Source organism: Antechinus flavipes, chromosome 1 (genome assembly GCF_016432865.1).
Source record: "Antechinus flavipes isolate AdamAnt ecotype Samford, QLD, Australia chromosome 1, AdamAnt_v2, whole genome shotgun sequence".
Lineage (NCBI taxonomy): Eukaryota > Metazoa > Chordata > Mammalia > Dasyuromorphia > Dasyuridae > Antechinus > Antechinus flavipes.
In genome coordinates, this window is record NC_067398.1 from 714,604,659 (window position 1) to 714,623,621 (window position 18,963).

Here is an 18,963-nt window from a genome sequence, read left to right on the forward strand (position 1 = left end):
TTTCTGTTCTTTCCCCCGGTTTCTGACAAAGACCCTGTGGATCTGACTCCTCGCCTGGGCAAAGGCAGGAGGGAGGAGGAAGGCAGCCTCTCTATGTAGGGCAGCGGGGTGGGGGCTGGGAATGCTCGGGGAGGGGGGGTCAGGCTCCGGGGGGGGCACTGACAGGTGGTAGCAGAAGAGGCACAGAAGGGGCCCTCCCACTCTTCCCACCCCCGGCAGCCTGGGGTGGGGGGGGCTGGCCTACATTGGGCTGCAGGTAAAGAAATCCCAGGCGGGCCCGGCCCCGATTTGGAGCTTCCCACCCCCTCCCACCCCCACCCTCGCCAGCTTTGCCTCGGCGTCTTGGCCAAGCCCCACGAACCGGAACGCGCTGTTCCCAGAGGGGAACGAGGGCTCCCAGGATGGCGGCTCCCTCGGGCCAGAAGGACCAGACAGCGGCTCGCAGACACCCCCCGCCTTAGCCCAAGCCCCCCCAGACGGAGGCCGTGGCCGTGTTTCCAGGACTCCCGTCGGCCCCCCGGGGGCTGACCTGTGCCGGGGCCGCCGGGCACAGAAACGGGAAAATCGGGAACCAGCTCGGCCGTCCTACTCAGAGACAGCCCTTTCTGTGGAAAGAACAGCGTCTTCCCGGTCGGACAAATGCCACTGGCTTCCCTGATCGGCTGCTTACGAGCCATGTGACCTTGGTGACTCTGTTTCCTTCTGTGTAAATGAGGGGCAGCGGAATAAATGACCTCAGAAGTCCTTTCCGGCTCTAAAGCTAGCATCCTAGGGTGCCCATTTCAGAGATGTGGAAACCGAGGCTCAGAGATTCCCTCTCAGTGTCAATAGTGAGATCTCTCCTGACACTGAGTAAATGCCCCACTGACAATGATGAAAGAAAGGGAAGGCTCCAGGACAGGGTCATAAAGGTCTGCTCCTCACACTTCATCAGGACCTTCCCTCCCCATGTTTGTTAACCCATTATACAGATGAGGCAACAAAGGCTCAAATGTCCAGGTGATGTGCTCAGTTCCAGGGCGGGACACGCCTTTTGACGTCTTGCCACTGTAGGCCCGATGAAGGCTCCGATTAATGAAAACGTGTGTCCCAAACCGGCCCCAGAGCTTCCGATTCCAAGTGAAACATTTTATCCTTCCCGGGTTTTAGAGAATTGTTGGTCAGATATAACTGAAGGGAGTCGGCTGTCTCTGGTCTCAGATCTCCTTTTAATCAAGCCCTCAGGGGTGGACGCTCTCCTCTGGCTACAGGCCGGCCCCAGGCCCCAAGCAGACCCCAGCCCTAGGAGTGGATATTCTCCTCTGGCTACAGGCCGGCCCCAGGCCCCAAGCAGACCCCAGCCTTCATTTTCCTTCCAACGGTCACTCACCTGTGTGCTGTCTGCCCTCTCCCTCTCCAAACCAGCCTCTTCTCCCAGGCTCCTTGGGTTCTCCTGACCCAGTTCTGGGGACGCTCCCCCTCGTTTGTGATGGGGCAGCATGAGCCTGGCATGGGGAGGCCCCCGAGGAGCCGGCCGGGCCGGGAGAACTGCTCCAAGGCCGGGACCACGAGGCCCGGGGCAGCGCCCTTCTCTGGGGGCTGGCCCGCGCCCAGGAGAGCAGAGCTTTGCCCTATTTCCATCCCGCCGCTGTCCTCCCGGGCCCTGCAGAAAATCCAGACAGCGATGACCCCTGTCAGCCAGACCGGGCAGAGCCGGGGCCGGCACCAGGGAACAGCTCGGATGGAGCCGGGGTGTGGGGCCGGGCCAAGCAATTAGTCAGCTGGGCCCGGGCCAGCCCCGCCAGCAGCTGCTCCAGCTGTTCCAGAGACATCGGGACCGGAGCCGCTGGGGGAGGCCTGGGGTCGGGATAACAAGGATCTCTCGTTCCCATTGGGCTTCCTGTTCTCCTCTAATTCTTATGGGGAAGCTGGGTGCCCTCAGACAGGACAGGAACCATGGACAGACAGACAGACAGACAGGGAGACAAGAGCCAGTCTTCTACCTGCCTGAGAGTGCACGGGTTGGTCTGTAGTGTGTGTGTGTGTGTAAGTGTGTGTGTGTGTGTGTTTGTGTATATGTGTGTGTGTGTAGAGTGTGGATGCTCGTGTAGATGAGTGTGAGCCGTGGAGCATCTCTCCTCTCCAGGGCCAGAACTCGGGCCATCAGAGCATCCCCTCATTTCACCAGCCCCAGAAGCTTCATCTCTGTACCTTGGCTCCGCGGTAGGCGGCGGGCCGGAGAGCCGCAGGCTTCTCCCCCCTCGCTTGACCCCTTAGCTTCCTCTCAGATCTTCCTCCCCTTCTGTTCCATTTCATTCTCTTCCTCCTCCATTCCCCCCAGCCAGATTTAAACCAGGGTCTTCAGAGGCTAAGGTGAGGAGAGGGAAGGAGGCCCAGAGGAGCTGGGGGGCAAGATCAAGTGTCCCTGAAGCACCAGCTCATCGGGGGGGCTCCCTTATTCTTTCCCCCTCAAGGCCCTCTCCCCGCCATGCCCTTTAGACCTCTCCAGTTTGCTCCTTATAGACAAATTAAATCTCTTCTTAAACCCCCTCTTTTCCTCTTCCCTCTCTGGGATCCATTGAGCTGTGGCCCTCTTCTCATGGCGTAGCACGGCTGCCCATCGGTTCCCGCCCTGGCTGCCCTCTCCCTCATATTCCTGAGTCAGGGGTGCACCCCATTGGCCCTTCCAGACTCTTTGCCGACACCCCTCACTCCACCGTTCACATTCGTCCCCCCCCCACATTCTGGTGACTCCCCAAACCTGCCTCTCTTTCTCAGTTAGCCCAGCGCCTGGCTCACGCTCTCCCTCTCCCCTTCAGCCCCCGCCTTATAATAAAGAACTTTAAACTACGCCTTGATGTCCCCTCCAATACCCAGTCCTCCAAACTACTCAGCTCCACTACCTGCAGCGCGTAGCATCAATCCTGTCGCCAACCCACAAACGTCCCGCTTTCACTTCTACAATTTGGAACTTCCTTTACCTGATCTTACTCTGTGTATTCCATCTTTTCCTGAGCCTTATGACCCCTCCCACCTTGTTCCTCATCCTTACCTCATCTTCCCACGCTTCCACCCTTCCATTCTCTCCCCATCCCGCCCAGACTCCTCCCTTCCACATCCTGACCCCATGGCAAGCCATAGTATCTGCTACCTTATCTTTGGCCCTTTTGTCCTATTGTTGACCAAATCCCAACTTTGGATGACTCTGATCATTCACGTTCTTCATTCCCAATTACGTGTTCCTGAATGGAGATGAAGGAAGTCATGAAATGGGGTTTCCTGGGTCCATTTTAAATTTTTGTTATCTAATCTCAAATGGGTCCTCACTGGAGCAAGGTAAACCCTGCCTAACTCCCCCTAATTAAATCTCAAGCTCGCCCTCCAGTGTCTATTCCAGATTTCCTCATCTCTTTCCAAGCACTAGTCCCACCTTCTCGGCTAAGGACCATCTTGAGACCATTTAATGAGAACTACTCCTTCCTTCTTCCTCACCCCACACTACTCAGGTGTCTTCCCCCACTGTTTCCTCCTTCATCCCAGTCTCATATAAAAGAGTAGCCTTTCTCCCTTTCTCCTCACCAAGGCCAACCTCTCTGCTTGCAATCTTGAACCATCTTCTTCAGGAAATTGTCTCCATGATCATTTCCACTTGCTTCTGTCCTCAGTTTCTCCCTGTTTCCTGCTGCCTCTTTCTATATCCTATCTCCTCCATCCTCAAAAAGCTCTCACTCAGTCCTAACATCCCTCGTCACTGTTATCTCTATCTTTTCTTCTCCTTTCAACTAAAGTCCTTGGGGAAAAAAATCTACCCAGCCTCCTCTCCTCTCACTCTGCAGAATGGCTTTTGACCTCATCATTTAAGAAATTGCTCCCTCAGGGGCAGGTAGGTGACACAGTGGGTAGAGCACCAGCCCTGAAGTCAGGAGGACTGGTCAAATCTGGTCTCAGATACTTAATATTTCCTGACTAAGTGACTTCCCTGGGCAAGTCACTTAACCCCAATTGCCTCAGCAAAAAAGAAAAAAGAAATTGCTCTCTCCAAAATTATCAGTGATCCTTTCATTTTTAAATGATATCACAAAATTGGACATCTAGAGGTGGAAGGAAGCTCAGAGGCCAGCTGGTCCGAGCCTTCGATTTACAAATGAGCAAACTGAGGCCTGAGAGATGGAACAATTCACCCAAGTATTAGGAATAAGAAGTGGGACTTAAACCTAGGCCTTCAAGTTCCCAAGTTAATCTCTTTTCGGGGAACCATACTGCCCTCCTTCCATCTAAAAATCTTTTTTTCATCATGGATTTCTTTGCAACTTTCTCCTGCAGTTACTCCGGACTCTATTGTTTCCCTCCTACCTTTATTACCTCTCTTTGTCAGTTCTTTTTGGAGGGTCTTGACACCATGACCCCTAACTATGGAGATTCCCCCTCTCCTCTTAATTTATAGCTTCTCATTTGGTGATTTTATGACATGGCTCTCGTGGGTTCAATTATCATCTCCATTCTGGTGATTAGAAGAACTATAGACCCAGCCCTAGTCTGTCCCTTGAGATCCAATGTCTATTGGCTATTTTGAACGAGATGCTCCAAAGGTATCACAACTCAGCAGGCTCAAAATAACCCTCATTATCATCCTCGACAAATCCACTCCTCTTCCAAACTTCCCTATTACTGTTGAGGACATAACCATCTTCCCAATCCCCCAGATTTGTAAGCTCAGTGTCATCCTCGAAACCTCCCTTCCTCTCCCCCACTTCCTATATCCATTCAGTTTCCAGTCCCAGCCTCATGACTTCACTCACAAGTTCAATTCCCCATCACCTCTCCCTTGGACTATTGCTATCACCCCCTAATTCATGTCCCCGCCTCAAGCCTCTCCCCATTCTCATTCTTCCTCCATCAATCTGGCAAAATAATTCACAAAATCTAGGTCTGAGCTTGTCAACGTTCCTTCTATTCAATAATCTCCAGTGGCTCCCTATTACCTTTCAGGTCAAATAGAAGTTCCTTTGTTTGCTATTTAAAGCCCTTCCTAACCTGCTCTTTTCTACCTTTCCAGACTTCCTTTTTTAAATTCATTTAAATTTTATTTTCAGTTTCAAATTCTCTCCCTCCCCTTCTCCTACCCTTTGAGAAGACAAGAAAAACAGAACTCATCACAGACATGTATAGTCATGCAAAACAAATTTCCGCATGAGTCATGAAGAAGAAATACAGAAAAAGAGAAAAAATATACTTCAATCTGTACTCTGAGTCCGTCAGTTCTGTTTGGAGGGGAGCAGCATGTTTCATCGTGAGTCCTTTGGAATCGGGGTGGGCCACGTGTCGATCAGGCCGATCAGTCCGAAGTCTTTCAAATTCGACTAGTTTTACAATTTTGTTGCGACTGTTTTACTCTTTCCCCGGTTCTGCTCACTGCGCTCTGTATCAGTTCCTATATGTCTTCTCTAGTTTCTCCATAACCATCCTCATTTCTTACAGCACGATAGTATTCCATCATAATCATATATCAAAAACTTGTGCTGTCGTTCCCCAATTGGTGGGCATCCCTCAGTTCCCAGTTCCTTGCCACCACAACAAGAACTTGAATAAATATTTGTACACATAGGATTCCTTTTCTTAATTTTTTTTATCTCTTTAGGGCAAAGACCTAGCAGCGCATCAAAGAATATTCACAGCTTAACACCTCTTTAAGACATAGTTCTGAATTGCTTTCCAAAATGATTAGAACAGTTCATAGCTCCACCAACAGTACATTAGCACCTGTGTTTTCCCATATCTCCTCCAGCATTTATCACTTTCCTTTTCTGCCATCTTAGATAAACTGATGGGTGTGAAGTGGTACTCAGAGTTATTTTAATTTGTAATTCACTATTAGTCATTTAGAACATTTTTCCATATAGCTATTGATAGCTTGGATTTATTCTTCTGAAAATTATAGTCACAGCCTTTGATTGCTTATCAATTGGAGAACAGCTCTTATTTATGAAAATTTGACTCAATTCCCTATATATCTTAGAAAGGAGACTTTTATCAGAAAAATTTGCTACCAAGATTCCCCCCTCCAGTTTCCTGTTTTTCTAATTTTAGCCGCCTTGATTTTGTTTGTGCAAAATTTATTTATGTATTTAAAATATATTTTTATTTTACTTTGTGTGAGCCCCTCTAGCTCTTGCTTGGTCATAGACTCTTCCCCTATCCATAGATCTGACCAGTAATCGATTCTATCCTTCATCATTTGCTTACGATGTCACCCATTATGTCTAAATCCCATACCCATTTGGAGCTTATTTTGGAATATGGTCTGAGCTGCTGTTCTCCACCTAGTTTCCTTTCAAACTTCTTACTCCCTTATACAAACTCTCCATTCAACCTAGATTGGGCTCCATGTTCTTCCTGAAATACAACTTTCTATTTCTGCCTTCGCGCTATATGTCCCCTGTGCCTGGAATTCTTCCCCCCCTCACTCATCCCTCTGTGCTTCCCTGGCTTCCTTCAAGGCACAGCTCAAACCTCTCCCGAAAGCCTTGCCTAGTGCTCCATCCCACCCTCTGAGATCACCTCCCATGTTTTCTGTATTTTTCTTGTCTATACCTATTTAAATGCATGTTGTCTCCCCTATAATTTGAGGTCCTTGAAGGAAAGGGCTCTTTTCCAAGTGTCCCCTTCCTACTTTTCCAGGTTTCTTACCTTTTACCCTCCTCCATAAACTCTACATTAAAGTCACACCAATTATACCTCTATTCCTTTCCCTATAATGCTCGTCAATAAAATCATTATTTTTGAGGCAGCTAGTGGTGCAGTGGATAGAGTCCCAGGACTGAAGCAGGAGGACCTGAATTCAAATCCCACCTCAGACACTTACTATTGGTATGACCCTGGACAAGTCACTAAATCTGTCTGCCCAGGTAAATGTAAATGGAGATTAGAGCAGCACCTACTTCACTGGGTTGTTGTTCCGATCAAGTGAGAAAATCTTTGTAAAGCTTTTATTATAGTCCCTGGAATATAGTAGGTACTTAATGAATGTTTAATCTCTTCCTCTCTTTCCTTTCCTTCTCCTCAGTGAAATGGTCACATGGGGATGCTGGTACAAGTGTGTCCTGCTAGTTTCTCTGTCCCCTTGTCTCTATTCTTGCTCTCAAGCCTTAATCTCTTTCACTCTCACTAGTGAGAGTCAAGGTCAATGAAATCAGGTTCTTTGAAACCCTGAAAGGCAAGCGGTTGGGATGCTGGGGATAGGGGAGGCTCTAAGGGTTTAGCACCTGCTGAGTTGAACGGGGGCAGGGCTTCTGCTCTTTCCTCCCATCTGTTACATTTGGAGACAGTGATCTGCAGACTCCGTACTCGTCAAGAGGAGTTTGCCCGGGCAGTGAATATTTTATTCATTTCCAGACACTGTCCCCAGTGAGTTCTTGAGACAACATTGTCCCTGAGCCAAGAAGCCTGAGAGGGAGAGAACAGACTCCTGGGATCTGCTCCTGCCTCCCGGTTCCCATCAGGGTCACTGGCCTGGAATTCCCATCCTCCCCCCTTTGCCTGGAATCAAGGGCTTGGAGCATGAGGGTCAGGAAGAAAGAGGGAGGCCAGCCTTTCTCTGGCTCTCCATCTGAAGGAAAGAACAAGTGACAAGGAAAAGAGGAAAAGGAAAAGGAAAACAAGTGACAAGGAAAAGCTTCTCCATCGGAAGGAAAGAACAAGAACAAATGAGAATGGGATGGCAATTGAAGAGAGGCAGGTTTTTGCATTTATGTAAAGATCAGCCTCTAACAACGAGAGCTGTCCTGTTCAAAAGGGGGACGCCTTGCCCTTGGAAGCCTGTGCTCTGCAGTATAGGAGGAAGTTCTCAAGCCGAGGCTGGAAGGCCCCCAACTGGGGCAGGGGACATAGAGAGGTCCTTTTTAGGTGGGGAGTTGGACAAATGCTGCTCATGTCCCTTCCACCTCTGCAGTTCTGGATTCTGACTTACTCAAGGTTACAGAGAAGTTAATGATGGAGTCATCAATTCCCCAGGGAACCTGTTTCCTCTCTCCTCAGGGTATCAAGTCCAGTATCTTCCCAGTCAGACTGTCTTTATGTGCCCTTTTCTCTCTTCCTCTCTCCTCTCCCCATCTTTTTTTCTCCCTTTCTCCTCTTTCTAATCCCCCATGCCTTCTCTCTCTCTCTCTCTCTCTCTCTCTCTCTTCTCTCTCTCTCTCTCTCTCTCTCTCTCTCTCTTTCTCTTATTCTCTCTCTTTCTCTCTTTCTCGCCTCCTCTCTCTCTCTGTCTCTCTCTTTCTCTTTCTCTGTCTCTGTCTCTCTCCTCTCTTCTCTGTTTCTCTCCTTCCTTCTCTTTTTTCCTCCTTCCCTCTTTCTCTCTTCCCCTCCTCCTCTCTCCCTCTCTCCCTCTCTCCCTCATTTCCATGCTGCTTTCCTCATTAGACTGTGAGCTCTTAGAAAGGCAGAGATTGAATTTTCCCTTTCTTTGAATCTCCAGAGCTTAGCACAGTGCCTGGCACATAGCAAGTGATTAATAAATGTTTGCTGCCTGACTCCTGAGTCTCGTGCCCTCCCCCTCTCCCCTTCTCTTCCTTTCTCCATCTCTCCCCTGTCCCCCTCTTCTCCTCTCCACTCTTTTCAGAGCTGACTGCATCTCTCTCCCTCCCTCTTTTCTGCCAGTCCATGAAGCCTCCACCTTTCCCCCCACATTTGAGTCAACAAGAGGCAAACTGGCGCTCAGGATGCTTGGAGTCTAGGTCTGGCTCTATCCCCAACTTCCTGTCTCGGTAGCACACAGCCAAAGCTCATCCAGCCCCTGTGGAGCCAAATGGAACTAGCCGGGTGCCATGGGCGGTCACTTCCTTTCTCTGGGTCCCTGATCCAGGGCATTTAGGCAGAAATCACAGCATCGGTCTGGCCAGCTCACAGCCTCTCAGAGCTACCCCTAAAGATCACTTTGCCCACCTGCCTCATTTTACAGGTGAAGAAACTGAGGCACCCTAAGGTCGTGGCTCGCTCAAAGGCAGGCAGACAGACAGTCTGCCAGGGTGCCAGCTGTCCTAAATCCAGCAATTCCAAGGACAGCGTTCCTTCCACTACCAGGCTGGGATAATAGGGTGTTTTGTAAAGAAAAAATTCCTTGCACATAGAGGACACTTTGGAGAAGTGATGATTTGGGGAAATGCAGGCCCGCTGCTGCAGAGCTGCAGCCCACGCTCAGCCCGTTTCAGCCCCTCTGTCCTCAGCCCCCATTCTTTCCACCGCAATATTAGCTGGTGGACTTCTCCATGGTGCTGAAATGGAGCCCGGGGGCCCAAACCACATCCCAGCAGGGAGCAGCAGTTCCCAGCTTAACCAGGGAGGCTGTCTCTTGGCCGACTGAGGATGTCTGCACTGAACATGCCCTTAGACGCCATCTAGTCCTCTGTCACTTTACAGATGGGAAAACTGAGGCAGAGAGGGAAAACAACTGGCTCAAGGTCACACAGGCGGCAGAGGTCAGACCTCATAACAGAAATCCTCTTTGGAAGGGCTCTTGTGGATCTCTTTGTCTAGCCTCCTTCGTTTGGATGTGACACAAGGAGGCCCAAGGGGACTAGGACATTTCTAAGATCACACTGTTAGTAAGTGAAAAGGCTCAGACCCTAGAACATGGAATGCCAGTGCTGGAAGGGCTCTCACGACATGAAACATGCATTATTAGAACTTGGAGGTGCCGCGGAACCTAGAACCCAATGATAGAGCCGGAGGGACAGGCTCTGAAAGGAACCTTAGAGTTTAGAACATCAGAGCTGGGGAGACCTCAGAACAGAGGATTTCAGAGTTATATGGGATCTTGTAACAGAGAATTTCAGAACTAGGTCACATTCTAACAACACATGGTTTATGTTCTAGGATCCTTTCCAGCTCTGATGTGACTGTGTTCTAAGGTTCCAGCCCTTCCTCTTCCTCCTACCCGTGTGACCTCAGATAAATCACACAGCTCTTCTAAGTCTGTTTTTTCCACACAAACAAAGGTTAGATCTACAAGGTGTCTTCCAACTCTGACTTTCCACGTCATAAGGTCTTAGTTCTGCCAGCTGTGTGACCATCTTGGTACCCGTGGGACTTCGAGCCAATGATTTGGCCTTCGTTTGTAAAATGAAGTGGGCTTAAAATATGGCGTGCCAGAGGTGGGATAGCCCCTAAAGCAAAGAATATGCAATTTCAGCAAGGAAAAAGAACCATCAAACCTTATGTCAGAGAGAGGAGGTTCCGTAGAGATTATCTAGTCCTAGGGGCAGCTCGATGGTGCAATGGATAGAGTATCAGGCCTGGAGTCAGGCTCAGAAGCTCAGGTACTTGTAGCTATGTGATCCTGAGCAAGTCACTTATGTTCCCCTTCTGTAAGGTGGGCTAGAGAAGGAAGTGGCAAACGCCTCCAGTATTTTTACCAAGAAAACCCCAAATGGGGTCACAGAGAGTTGGGTGTGAACGAAAATAACTGAACAGCGACAAAAATCCGGTCGAATCTCTCTCAGAGTGAGAAGTCGCTTGCCCAAGGTCACACAAGTAGCAAAATAGCTATAAAAATTCACACGGGTACATCGCGTTATAGTTTATAAGGAATTTTCCTCAATGCTTGGCCTTGTGCGGTAGGAAGTACAAGGATTATTATCCCCACTTCACAGATGAGGAGACTGAGATCGCAGAAATGATGGTGGATTAGATTTAGAACAGTTTTCAGTTCAATGGTTTATTTTCCCAGCCTCGGTTTCTTCCTCTGTAAACTAAGGGGACTGGACTGTGAATAGCTCCATGATCCCGGAGTCACACAGGAAGTATCAGAGGTGAGACATGAACCATCCTCATTCTGAGCTCTGCCATGGAATTTCCCCTTCCTCAAAGCGAGTTTCCAGCCTCCTCGGCCCTTTCTGCATCTCATTAATTACCATCCCATCATTCCTGAGCTTTCTTTCTCCTTGACCCCTCTCAGGAAACAACCAGATTAACACAAAAAGCTGCTAATAATACCAGGAATAATCATCGAACACCACAGAAGTAGAGATTTACAGCTAAAAGGAACTTTGGAGTTCATCTAGTTGAACATCCTCATTGTACAGGGGAGGGAATGGAAGCCCAGGGAAGTTAGAGTAAGATTAGTTAAACAAGTCCAGGGTCACACAACTAGGAAGCAGAAAGCTAGGATTTGAACTTGAGTCTTTTGATGGAGAATCCATCATTCTTGTTATTGTGCCTCCCACCGTGTAGCGGTTCACAAAGTGCTTTATGGTCATTATCTTACGGAACCTAGGACCGATCTGTTTGTACCCATTTTGCAGATGAGAAAAGTCTCAGCGTTCAGCCATCACCTCCTAATTCTGTCTCACATGTAGACAGCACTTTACAGCTTGCAGAGTGCCTTCTAATGGTTTATTCTACTCATTGCAGCCATCGGAGTTCTTTTTAAGCCAAAGGACTGACTCTCAAATGATAAGGTTTTAGCTATTTCTGAAGCTTGCCTTGGGGAGGTATTTTATGGGGGGTGCCCAGTGAATGCTCCAACTAGTGAGGGCCATTAGGATGGTGAATGGAGGCCTCCAGATCATGCCATAGGAGGATGATTTCGATGGGGTTTGGACACGCTTTAGGGACTTATAGTAGTTCTGCTCAAGTATGAGAAGGGCTCTCTCGCGCGTGAATGGGGGATGAGATTGTTCTCTGCGTGGCCCCAAGGGACAGAACTGGAAATGACAGGTGGGAGGGGAAGGACGCAGACTGGACGCCAAGCCAAACTCCCTACTGGGAGAGCTGTCTGTAAATGGGAGGCGGTGGGCTTCTTCCCTGGGGGGCTTCTTCCTTGGGGGCGTTCTTCCTTGGGGGGGCATCTTCCTTGGGTCGCTTCCGCTGGGCCAGGATATTACAGAGGACACTCTGGATCTGGCCTTTAAAGTCCTGCTTAACTGCCCACCCCAGCCAAGCCATCCCCTATAATGGACATCCACACCTTCTCCGTTCAGCCTTTGGAAATTCTCCTCTTCAAAGGTCTCCTCAGCTGCTTCCTCTGGGAAGCCTTCCCTGGTTAATCCAGCTTTAAATGTTCTCTTCCTCCTTGGGCTGGTTTTTCAGTCTATCACATTCATCTAATGCATCTTTTCTCTCCCTCTCCCCCAACATTAAAATTTCCATTGCTGAGGAAAGTGACAGAATCAATTTCAAGGTGCCAAGAACCTAGATCCAGAGCCGGGAAAGACTCAGATGGTCCAAGTGCGTCACAAACGAGGAAACTGAGACCCATCAAAGTGAAGGATTAGTTCGAGGTCCCACAGACAGCACGAAAGGCTGTGTTCGACCCCCGAGTTACTGTGGAAACTGCTCCCTTGCACGGTGCAGACGTTTTTAATGCAGGTTTGCTGAATCGAGTGGAATAGAACGAGCAAGAATATTAAGCCAAGGAAAGGGATTGTGTGCGATAAAGCTGGACAGTCAGTCCCAGGAGCAGGGGCTGATGGCCGGAAGGCTCCCGAGAGATCTTCCGTCCAACGCTCTCCTCTTAGAGCAGAAAAACAACAACAACAAAGATCTCGTTCGACCGGAGAACGTCTGGAATACCCGGCCGAAGCATTGGGACCTGAGTCATCCCACCTTGGGGCTCCGGGGCTCTCCCCGATTCCTCCTCACTCATCCCCGGCCTGCTCAGTAGGGTCCAGCTCCAGGATTTTGTCATTTAATTCAGAAAGCATATATTGCGTGTCCCCTTAGCCCTCTGCTAAGCCCTCTGTCCACAAAGCTAATAAGGAATCGGCCCCTGCCTTCAAGGAGCTTCCATCCTACTGGGAGGAAAGAACCAATGGGGCTATCCCCTCCACGTCGTGACTTTCCCATCCAAGTTTCAGGGTATCGGCAGCTGCGAAAAGCAATGAAATGGGAATTTGGGGCAGTTTGGGCCCCAGATAACATGCACGAGACCACAAAGAAAAAGCTTAAAAATTCAGAAATGTATAAAAGTATATATAATATTGCAGAATATCCACCAAAATTTTCCAATAACATACTGTCAACCCCCCATAAAAGAACAACATTCAGATTTCCTCTCTGATATGAAGGAAGAGCCAAAAATTTTAGGTGGATTTCCAGATGGAGGGGACGCCATGTCTTAACCCAAGTGATGTGGAAGGAAGGATGGAAAATGTTGCAATCGTGTGTACAAGATAAGGAACCTCGCTACAGCCTAAAGGGGTTCCAGTGGGGAGCAAAGGGAAGGGAAGAGGGAAGAGGTGATGAAGGAGCTGGGGGTCAAAGGTCTGGATCTCAGGCATGGAACATATTAGGCAAGAGCAGAGACGAGACATGCCATGTGTGAGCCTCAGGATCAGAGAGAAACTCTTTTGGCTCTGAAAGTTCTTCCTAATTTTGTATCTTCCTTCCAAGCCTAAAGTCAAATCAATCTGGGCTTTTCCAGACTCTCTTCCCCTCCAGCTGCTACTGCCTTCTCCTGTGAGATGACCTGCCATCTTCTCTTTCTGTGTCTCTCTTTCTATCTCTGTGTCTGTCTTTCTGTCTGTCTGTCCATCTCTGTGTCTGTCTGTCTATCTCTGTCTCTCTCTTTCTCTTTCTGTCTGTCTGTCTGTCTATCTCGGTGTCTGTCTGTCTATCTCTGTCTCTCTCTTTCTCTTTCTGTCTGTCTGTCTGTCTATCTCGGTGTCTCTCTGTCTGTCTTTCTCTTTCTGTGTGTATATGTATAATCTCTATAACTATCTTGTATGTATATAGTCATTTCCACATGGTCTCCCCATTGGGAAGTCTCCCCATTTTTCAAGATCAGGAACTAAGGAAGGTTTTAATGGCTTTTCTCTGTATCCCCAGCATTTAGCCCAGCGTCTGAACTCCCAAACCCGCACTGACTGCCATACAGACAGAGATGCTACTGGGAAGCCCTGGCCTTGTCTTGAATGCATAAGAAAAACCTCTTCTCTTCTTCCTTTCCTCCTCCTCCTCCTCCTCTTCTCCACTCCCCCTCCTTCCCCTTCTCCTCCTCTCCTTTTCCCCTTTTTCTTTCTCCTCCTCCACTTCTTCCACGTCTCTTCCTCCCCTTCCTCCTCCTCCTCCTCCTCCTCCTCCTCCCTCCTCCTCCTCCTCCTCCTCCTCCTCCTCCTCCTCCTCCTCCTCCTCCTCCTCCTCTCCTCCTCCTCCTCCCTCCTCCTCCTCCTCTTCCTCCCCCTCCTCCTCCTCCTCTTTCTCCTCACCCTTGCAATGCTGGGAGCTTCCTCTACCCCGGTTTCTTCCCTAGGTCCTCCCCCCCCTCCCCCAGACCGAGACCCCTCATGTCCCCCCTCAAGCCCTCCCGAGTTGTGCTTCCCGGGCGGAGCTGGGATTAATCAGTGACAGGGCTGGAAATAGGAAGAGAAATGTAATCAGCGAGGGGAAGGGCCGAGCAGTAATTGGAAAAGCGCTTTGGAGTTCAGCTCACTTTAATCAGCTCCTTTCCCTGCTGAGGGCTATTTGCTGCTGATTTCGCCCAAAAGCCGGGAATGGGGGAGATGGGATTGGAGGGGGCGGAGCCTAAGCCCGGGAGTGGATTTATGAGGCGGAGAGGGAGGGAGCGCGAGGTGTCCTTGGGGCATCCATCACACAGCCATGGCTCCTTGCATGCGTGTACACATATGGACGAGCCACAGGGCCGGTGGACGAATCCCGAAGCGCCTTAAGGGGGTGAAGTCCTGGCTCTGAAACTACTGGATCCTGGACGTGACCTCTGACTCGGAGACCTCCAGGTCTTAAGGCTCTTAATTACAAGGAGTTGTCAGTCTCCCCCTAGGGTCCTCACACTAACTCCCAGCTCCAGATTCACAGCTCCAGAAAATCCACGAGTAGGTTAAGTGCTTAGAAAGCCTCAACCTGGTCTATTAACCTTCCTATCATATGGAGATCCATAGATGTGTTGCCAAGGGGGCTGCAGGGAAATCCGGGTTAGAACCTTGACCAGACTCGGGATCCAGAGCTAGAATCAGATTTAGGAAGAAATGGGTTCAAATCCTCCCCCAGGAACTCACAGCGTGGGAGAGTTAGAAGGGACCTTGGAGGCGGGTCAACCCAGCCCCCTCATTCTAGGGAGCAGGGGAGAGAGTGCTGAGGCTGGAGTCCAGACAGCCCTGAGTTCAAGTCCAGCCTCAGACGCTGGCTGTCTGAACACTGTTGTTAAAAGGATCAAATAAGATAATACATGTCAAAGGGTTTAGCCCAGTGCCTGGCACATACCAGGAAACCAAATAAGGCTTATTCCCTTCCCCCTTACCGAGGAGGGAACTGAGGCCCACAGAGGGAAAACGATTTGTCCAAGATCACACAGCAGAGCAATGTCGGGCTCCGGGTTTTCTGACTTCAAACCCAGAAGCTCTGTCCAGCTGCTGCCTCCTGCTCCCAGTGACTTTCCCCTTCCTTTTCCTGACTTAGGAAGCTTTGTGTTCATTGGAGCTTATCTCTGGCGCATGGGGGGAAGAGGAGTCCCCCATATAAAGAATTGAAGGGGAAATCGGAGGAATGGGGAACTGGAGGGGGGACCCCACCTGGACAGGAGGTTCCCTGATTGGGGTTCTCCAGTTTGCAGGTGAGTGGAGGGCAGCGCATCCTGCTGAGAGGAGAGAGTTAGTCCGCTGCCCCTCGCCCCCCCCACCTCTGCGGGGTTATTTGCAGTTCTGTGTCCAGCGAAGGCACGGGGCTCCCCTTTTCTACCTGCTCCCCCTTCTTGCTTTCAGTATGAAGGACTCCAGCTGTGTACGTGAGGAGGGCGTGCTGGGAGGACTCTGTCTTGCGCACAGGAAGAATGGAGAAGAGGGACATATTTGGGGGAGCACTTGAATACCTCTTTGGGAGGAGTGAAGAGTCAGGGAGGAGGCTAGGGGTGTCGTGGTTGGCTCCTGGTTCTCGCAGCCCCCAAACACACTCCCCATCCTAGCACAAACCGAAGAAACTGGGTCATCGGACAGACGGGGGATCCTGGAATCCTTGTCCCCCTCCCCAGGCTCCCAAAGGGCTCAGCTACTCTCCAGAAGGCGAGGGGGGAATGGGGGGGGAGGTTATCATCCTTTTCCGCAGGGACTAACAGAGAGGACCGTGTGCTGGGAGCCCGGATACCTGGGTCCTGCTCCATGGGCCCACCTGCCAGCATCGCCATTTCCTTACCTGTTTGCCTTCCCCTAGGGGGCAAAGCTCAGGAGGAAAAGCCTTGGAGGGCCCCGGAGAAGCGAGCCGCCAGAACTACTGGTGCAGGGGGTTGGGCGTGGGGGTGCCCCCGTGACCGAGGGCGGCGGGGCGAGGGAGCGGGCCGCGGAGTGCCGCGAGCCGCGAGCTCCGACGAGGTCCCGAGCCCCGCGCTCGGGGGGTCGGCCTGCAGGCGCCCCTTTCCCGGGTACTTTTCCAGTTTCTCTCGCGTCCCTCGCTGGGATATATGTGTTGGGCATTGGGGGGAGCGCGTGTGTATTGTACGTGAGAGAGCGCAGAGGAGAGGGGAGAGAGCACCGCCACACACACGCACACACACACGCACACAAGACATACACACGCACACACGCGCGCGCGCACACACGCGCACACACACACACACACACATACACGCGCACACACGCACACACAACCAGAGGCTGGGAGGGAGGACGGCCCCGAGAGCGAGAGCGACGGCGGGGAGGGAGGGCGAGCGCCCGAGCTGGGCCAGAGGAGCCGGCTCGCGAGCCAGCCAGTCAGCCAGCCGGGCGCACCGCACCACGCCGCGCCGCGCCGCACCGCACCGCACCGGCCCGGAGGGCGCGGAGGGGGCCGGGGAAACTTGGGGCCGCCAGGGGGTCGGCGGCTGCGGCTCGGGGCCAGCTGCCCCCCGGCGGGCGCCATGCGGCCCTCGGGCCGGGGCTTCGGGGCCACCCGAGCTCGGGGCAGCGGGCGCCTTTGAGCAGCCAGCCGGTGGCGGCCCTTGGGAGGAGGCTGAGTGCCCTGGCTAGAGAGCGGGCGGAGGCGCGCAGGAGGCGGAGGCGGAGGCGGGCGGGGGCGGGAATGGCCCGGCGCCCAGGGGCGCGGGGCTCAAGCGGGCAGTAGCCAGCCGCCACCGCGGGCCGCGGCTGTCCCTCCCTCCCGCCCTCTTCTCCCCCTTCCCCTCCCCCTTCCCCCAGCCCCTGAGAGCGGGGGGGAGCGGGGGGAGGGGAGGGGAGGGGTGGAAGCGGAGCCCAGAGCCCAGAGCCGGAGGAGCCTGAGCCCGAGGCGCGGCCGCGGCCGCCGCTGAGCGAGCTGTCCCTGTCTCCGGGCGGGCGGACTGCTCGTGCCCTGGGCTCGGACCCCCTCCCTGCGCGGCCCCCGGGCCCGGCGGGCTCCGAGGGAGCGCGAGCGGCCGCGGCTGCCCCTGCCCCTGCCCCTGCTGCCGCCGCTGCCCTCCGGGGGGTGGCCCGGCCCGCGCAGTCCATGCGATTCGGGATTAAAGTTTGCGCTCGGCGCAGGAGTCCCCAAGATGCCGTTCCACCCGGTCACCGCGGCGTTGATGTACCGGGGCATCTACACCGTGCCCAACATCCTGTCCGAGCAGCGGCCCGTGGAGATCCCCGAGGACGAGCTGGAGGGTGAGTGCGGGGCCCCCGAGCCCCCTACCTGTTTGCCCGTGGCTGAGCAGCCCGACTTGGAACCGCCGCCGCCGCCGCCGCCGCCGCCGCCGCTCGCTAGGGGGGCTCTGGGGACCCGGGTCCCCCCTCCCCGGGTGACTAGCGGGGGGAGGGGCTGCAGGTGCAGGGAGACAGGTGGGATCGAGCTGCGGGGCGAGTGGGAGGAAGTTGGGGGTGGTTCCAAAGGGAGAGGACCCGAACCCGGAGCCCAGACCCCATTCCCAAGACCCGGGAGGGGGTGGGGGGGCGGCAAGAGGGAGATAGGGAAGGAATTGATTCCACGGGGGTAGGGGGACAAGACCAGAAGTGAGAGTGCTACAGCCTTCCCTTCTCGTTCCCCCCACCCCCCCACCCCCGTCACGGGGCTCGATCTGGGGTTTCAGACGATTGGAGATGAGCAGGGGGAGGGGGAACTTCCCCAACCCCCTCCTCTAAGTCCCACGGGTAGGGGAGGACCCGAAGCGTCAGGCAGAAGTAGCAGAGGAGACCCCCCTCCACGTTGCGGGCATCAGCTCGGAAAACTTGCTAACCCCCTCCCCCCTCCCCAAATCGGGCGGGTGTCCTCCTCCCCTGCCCGCCCCCGCCCCCTCCGTAGCGACGGCACTCACCCCCGGGGGAGGGGACAGGGTCGTGGGGGTCAGCGTTCCCACGGTGACAGTGCGGAAATGGGCGAGGACGGCTGCGGCCCGGGCAGGGGGCGGGGCCCAGGGTTGGGGGAAAGCCCCCGGCCCCGGTGAATGCGGGGCCGGGGAACCTGCGCGGTAGGTGGGCTCCCGGCTCCGACACCCCCCCCCCCATCACCCTCGCGGCTTCTAGCGTAGCTAGCTGCTTCTCTACTGAAATTGTCATTCCAGACGTGTCGCTTTCAAAATCCAATCTGTTTGGGCTGGGAGAGGAGGGGAGGGGGGGGACAGAGATGGCCGCCGGGCCCTCCCCCTTCTCCTGGCACGCTCCCGCAGAGGGAGCCCCCTCCCCCGGGCCCACTGGGGTCGGGCCCCCTCCCGGTGAAGGCAGAGCCGCTCCCTGGGAGCCGACACAACAAGTGGATGGGGTGGGGGTGGGGTGGCGGCAGCTAAGTGCCCGGGGACCCTTCTGGCCTCTGGCCCGGCCCCCCTTCTGTCACTCTCTGAGGGTCCTCCCCGGCCTGTGCAGCCCATAATCTGGAGCTGGTGCCTTAGCCCTTCCTCCCTCCCCCTGAAGCCTCTCCTGGCTCCCACATCCCTAAGATTGCCCGTTTCCCTGGTCCCCAGACACCGGGTCCCTCTGGGATGGCAGCCTGTCTGCTCTCCCCTCAGCCTTCCAGCGTCCTCACCCCTCCCAGGGGCACCAGGTGGCAGCTGAGCCCAACTTTCCCTCTTCCACCGGCCAGGCCGCCCCAGCCAGCCTTGGC

The 18,963-nt window shown here is 53.3% G+C and overlaps 1 protein-coding gene across 1 annotated transcript in view; it reads left to right on the forward strand.

Moving 5' to 3' along the window:
• Positions 1-17,216: 17,216 nt before the first annotated feature.
• Positions 17,217-18,963, forward strand: part of CABP7 (calcium binding protein 7) — a 28,206-nt gene continuing 26,459 nt past the window's right edge. Inside the window, exon 1 of the mRNA XM_051973079.1 lies at positions 17,217-17,534. Coding sequence (XP_051829039.1) covers positions 17,426-17,534 — 109 coding nt within the window. The 5' untranslated portion in view covers positions 17,217-17,425. The remainder of the gene's footprint in view (positions 17,535-18,963) is intronic.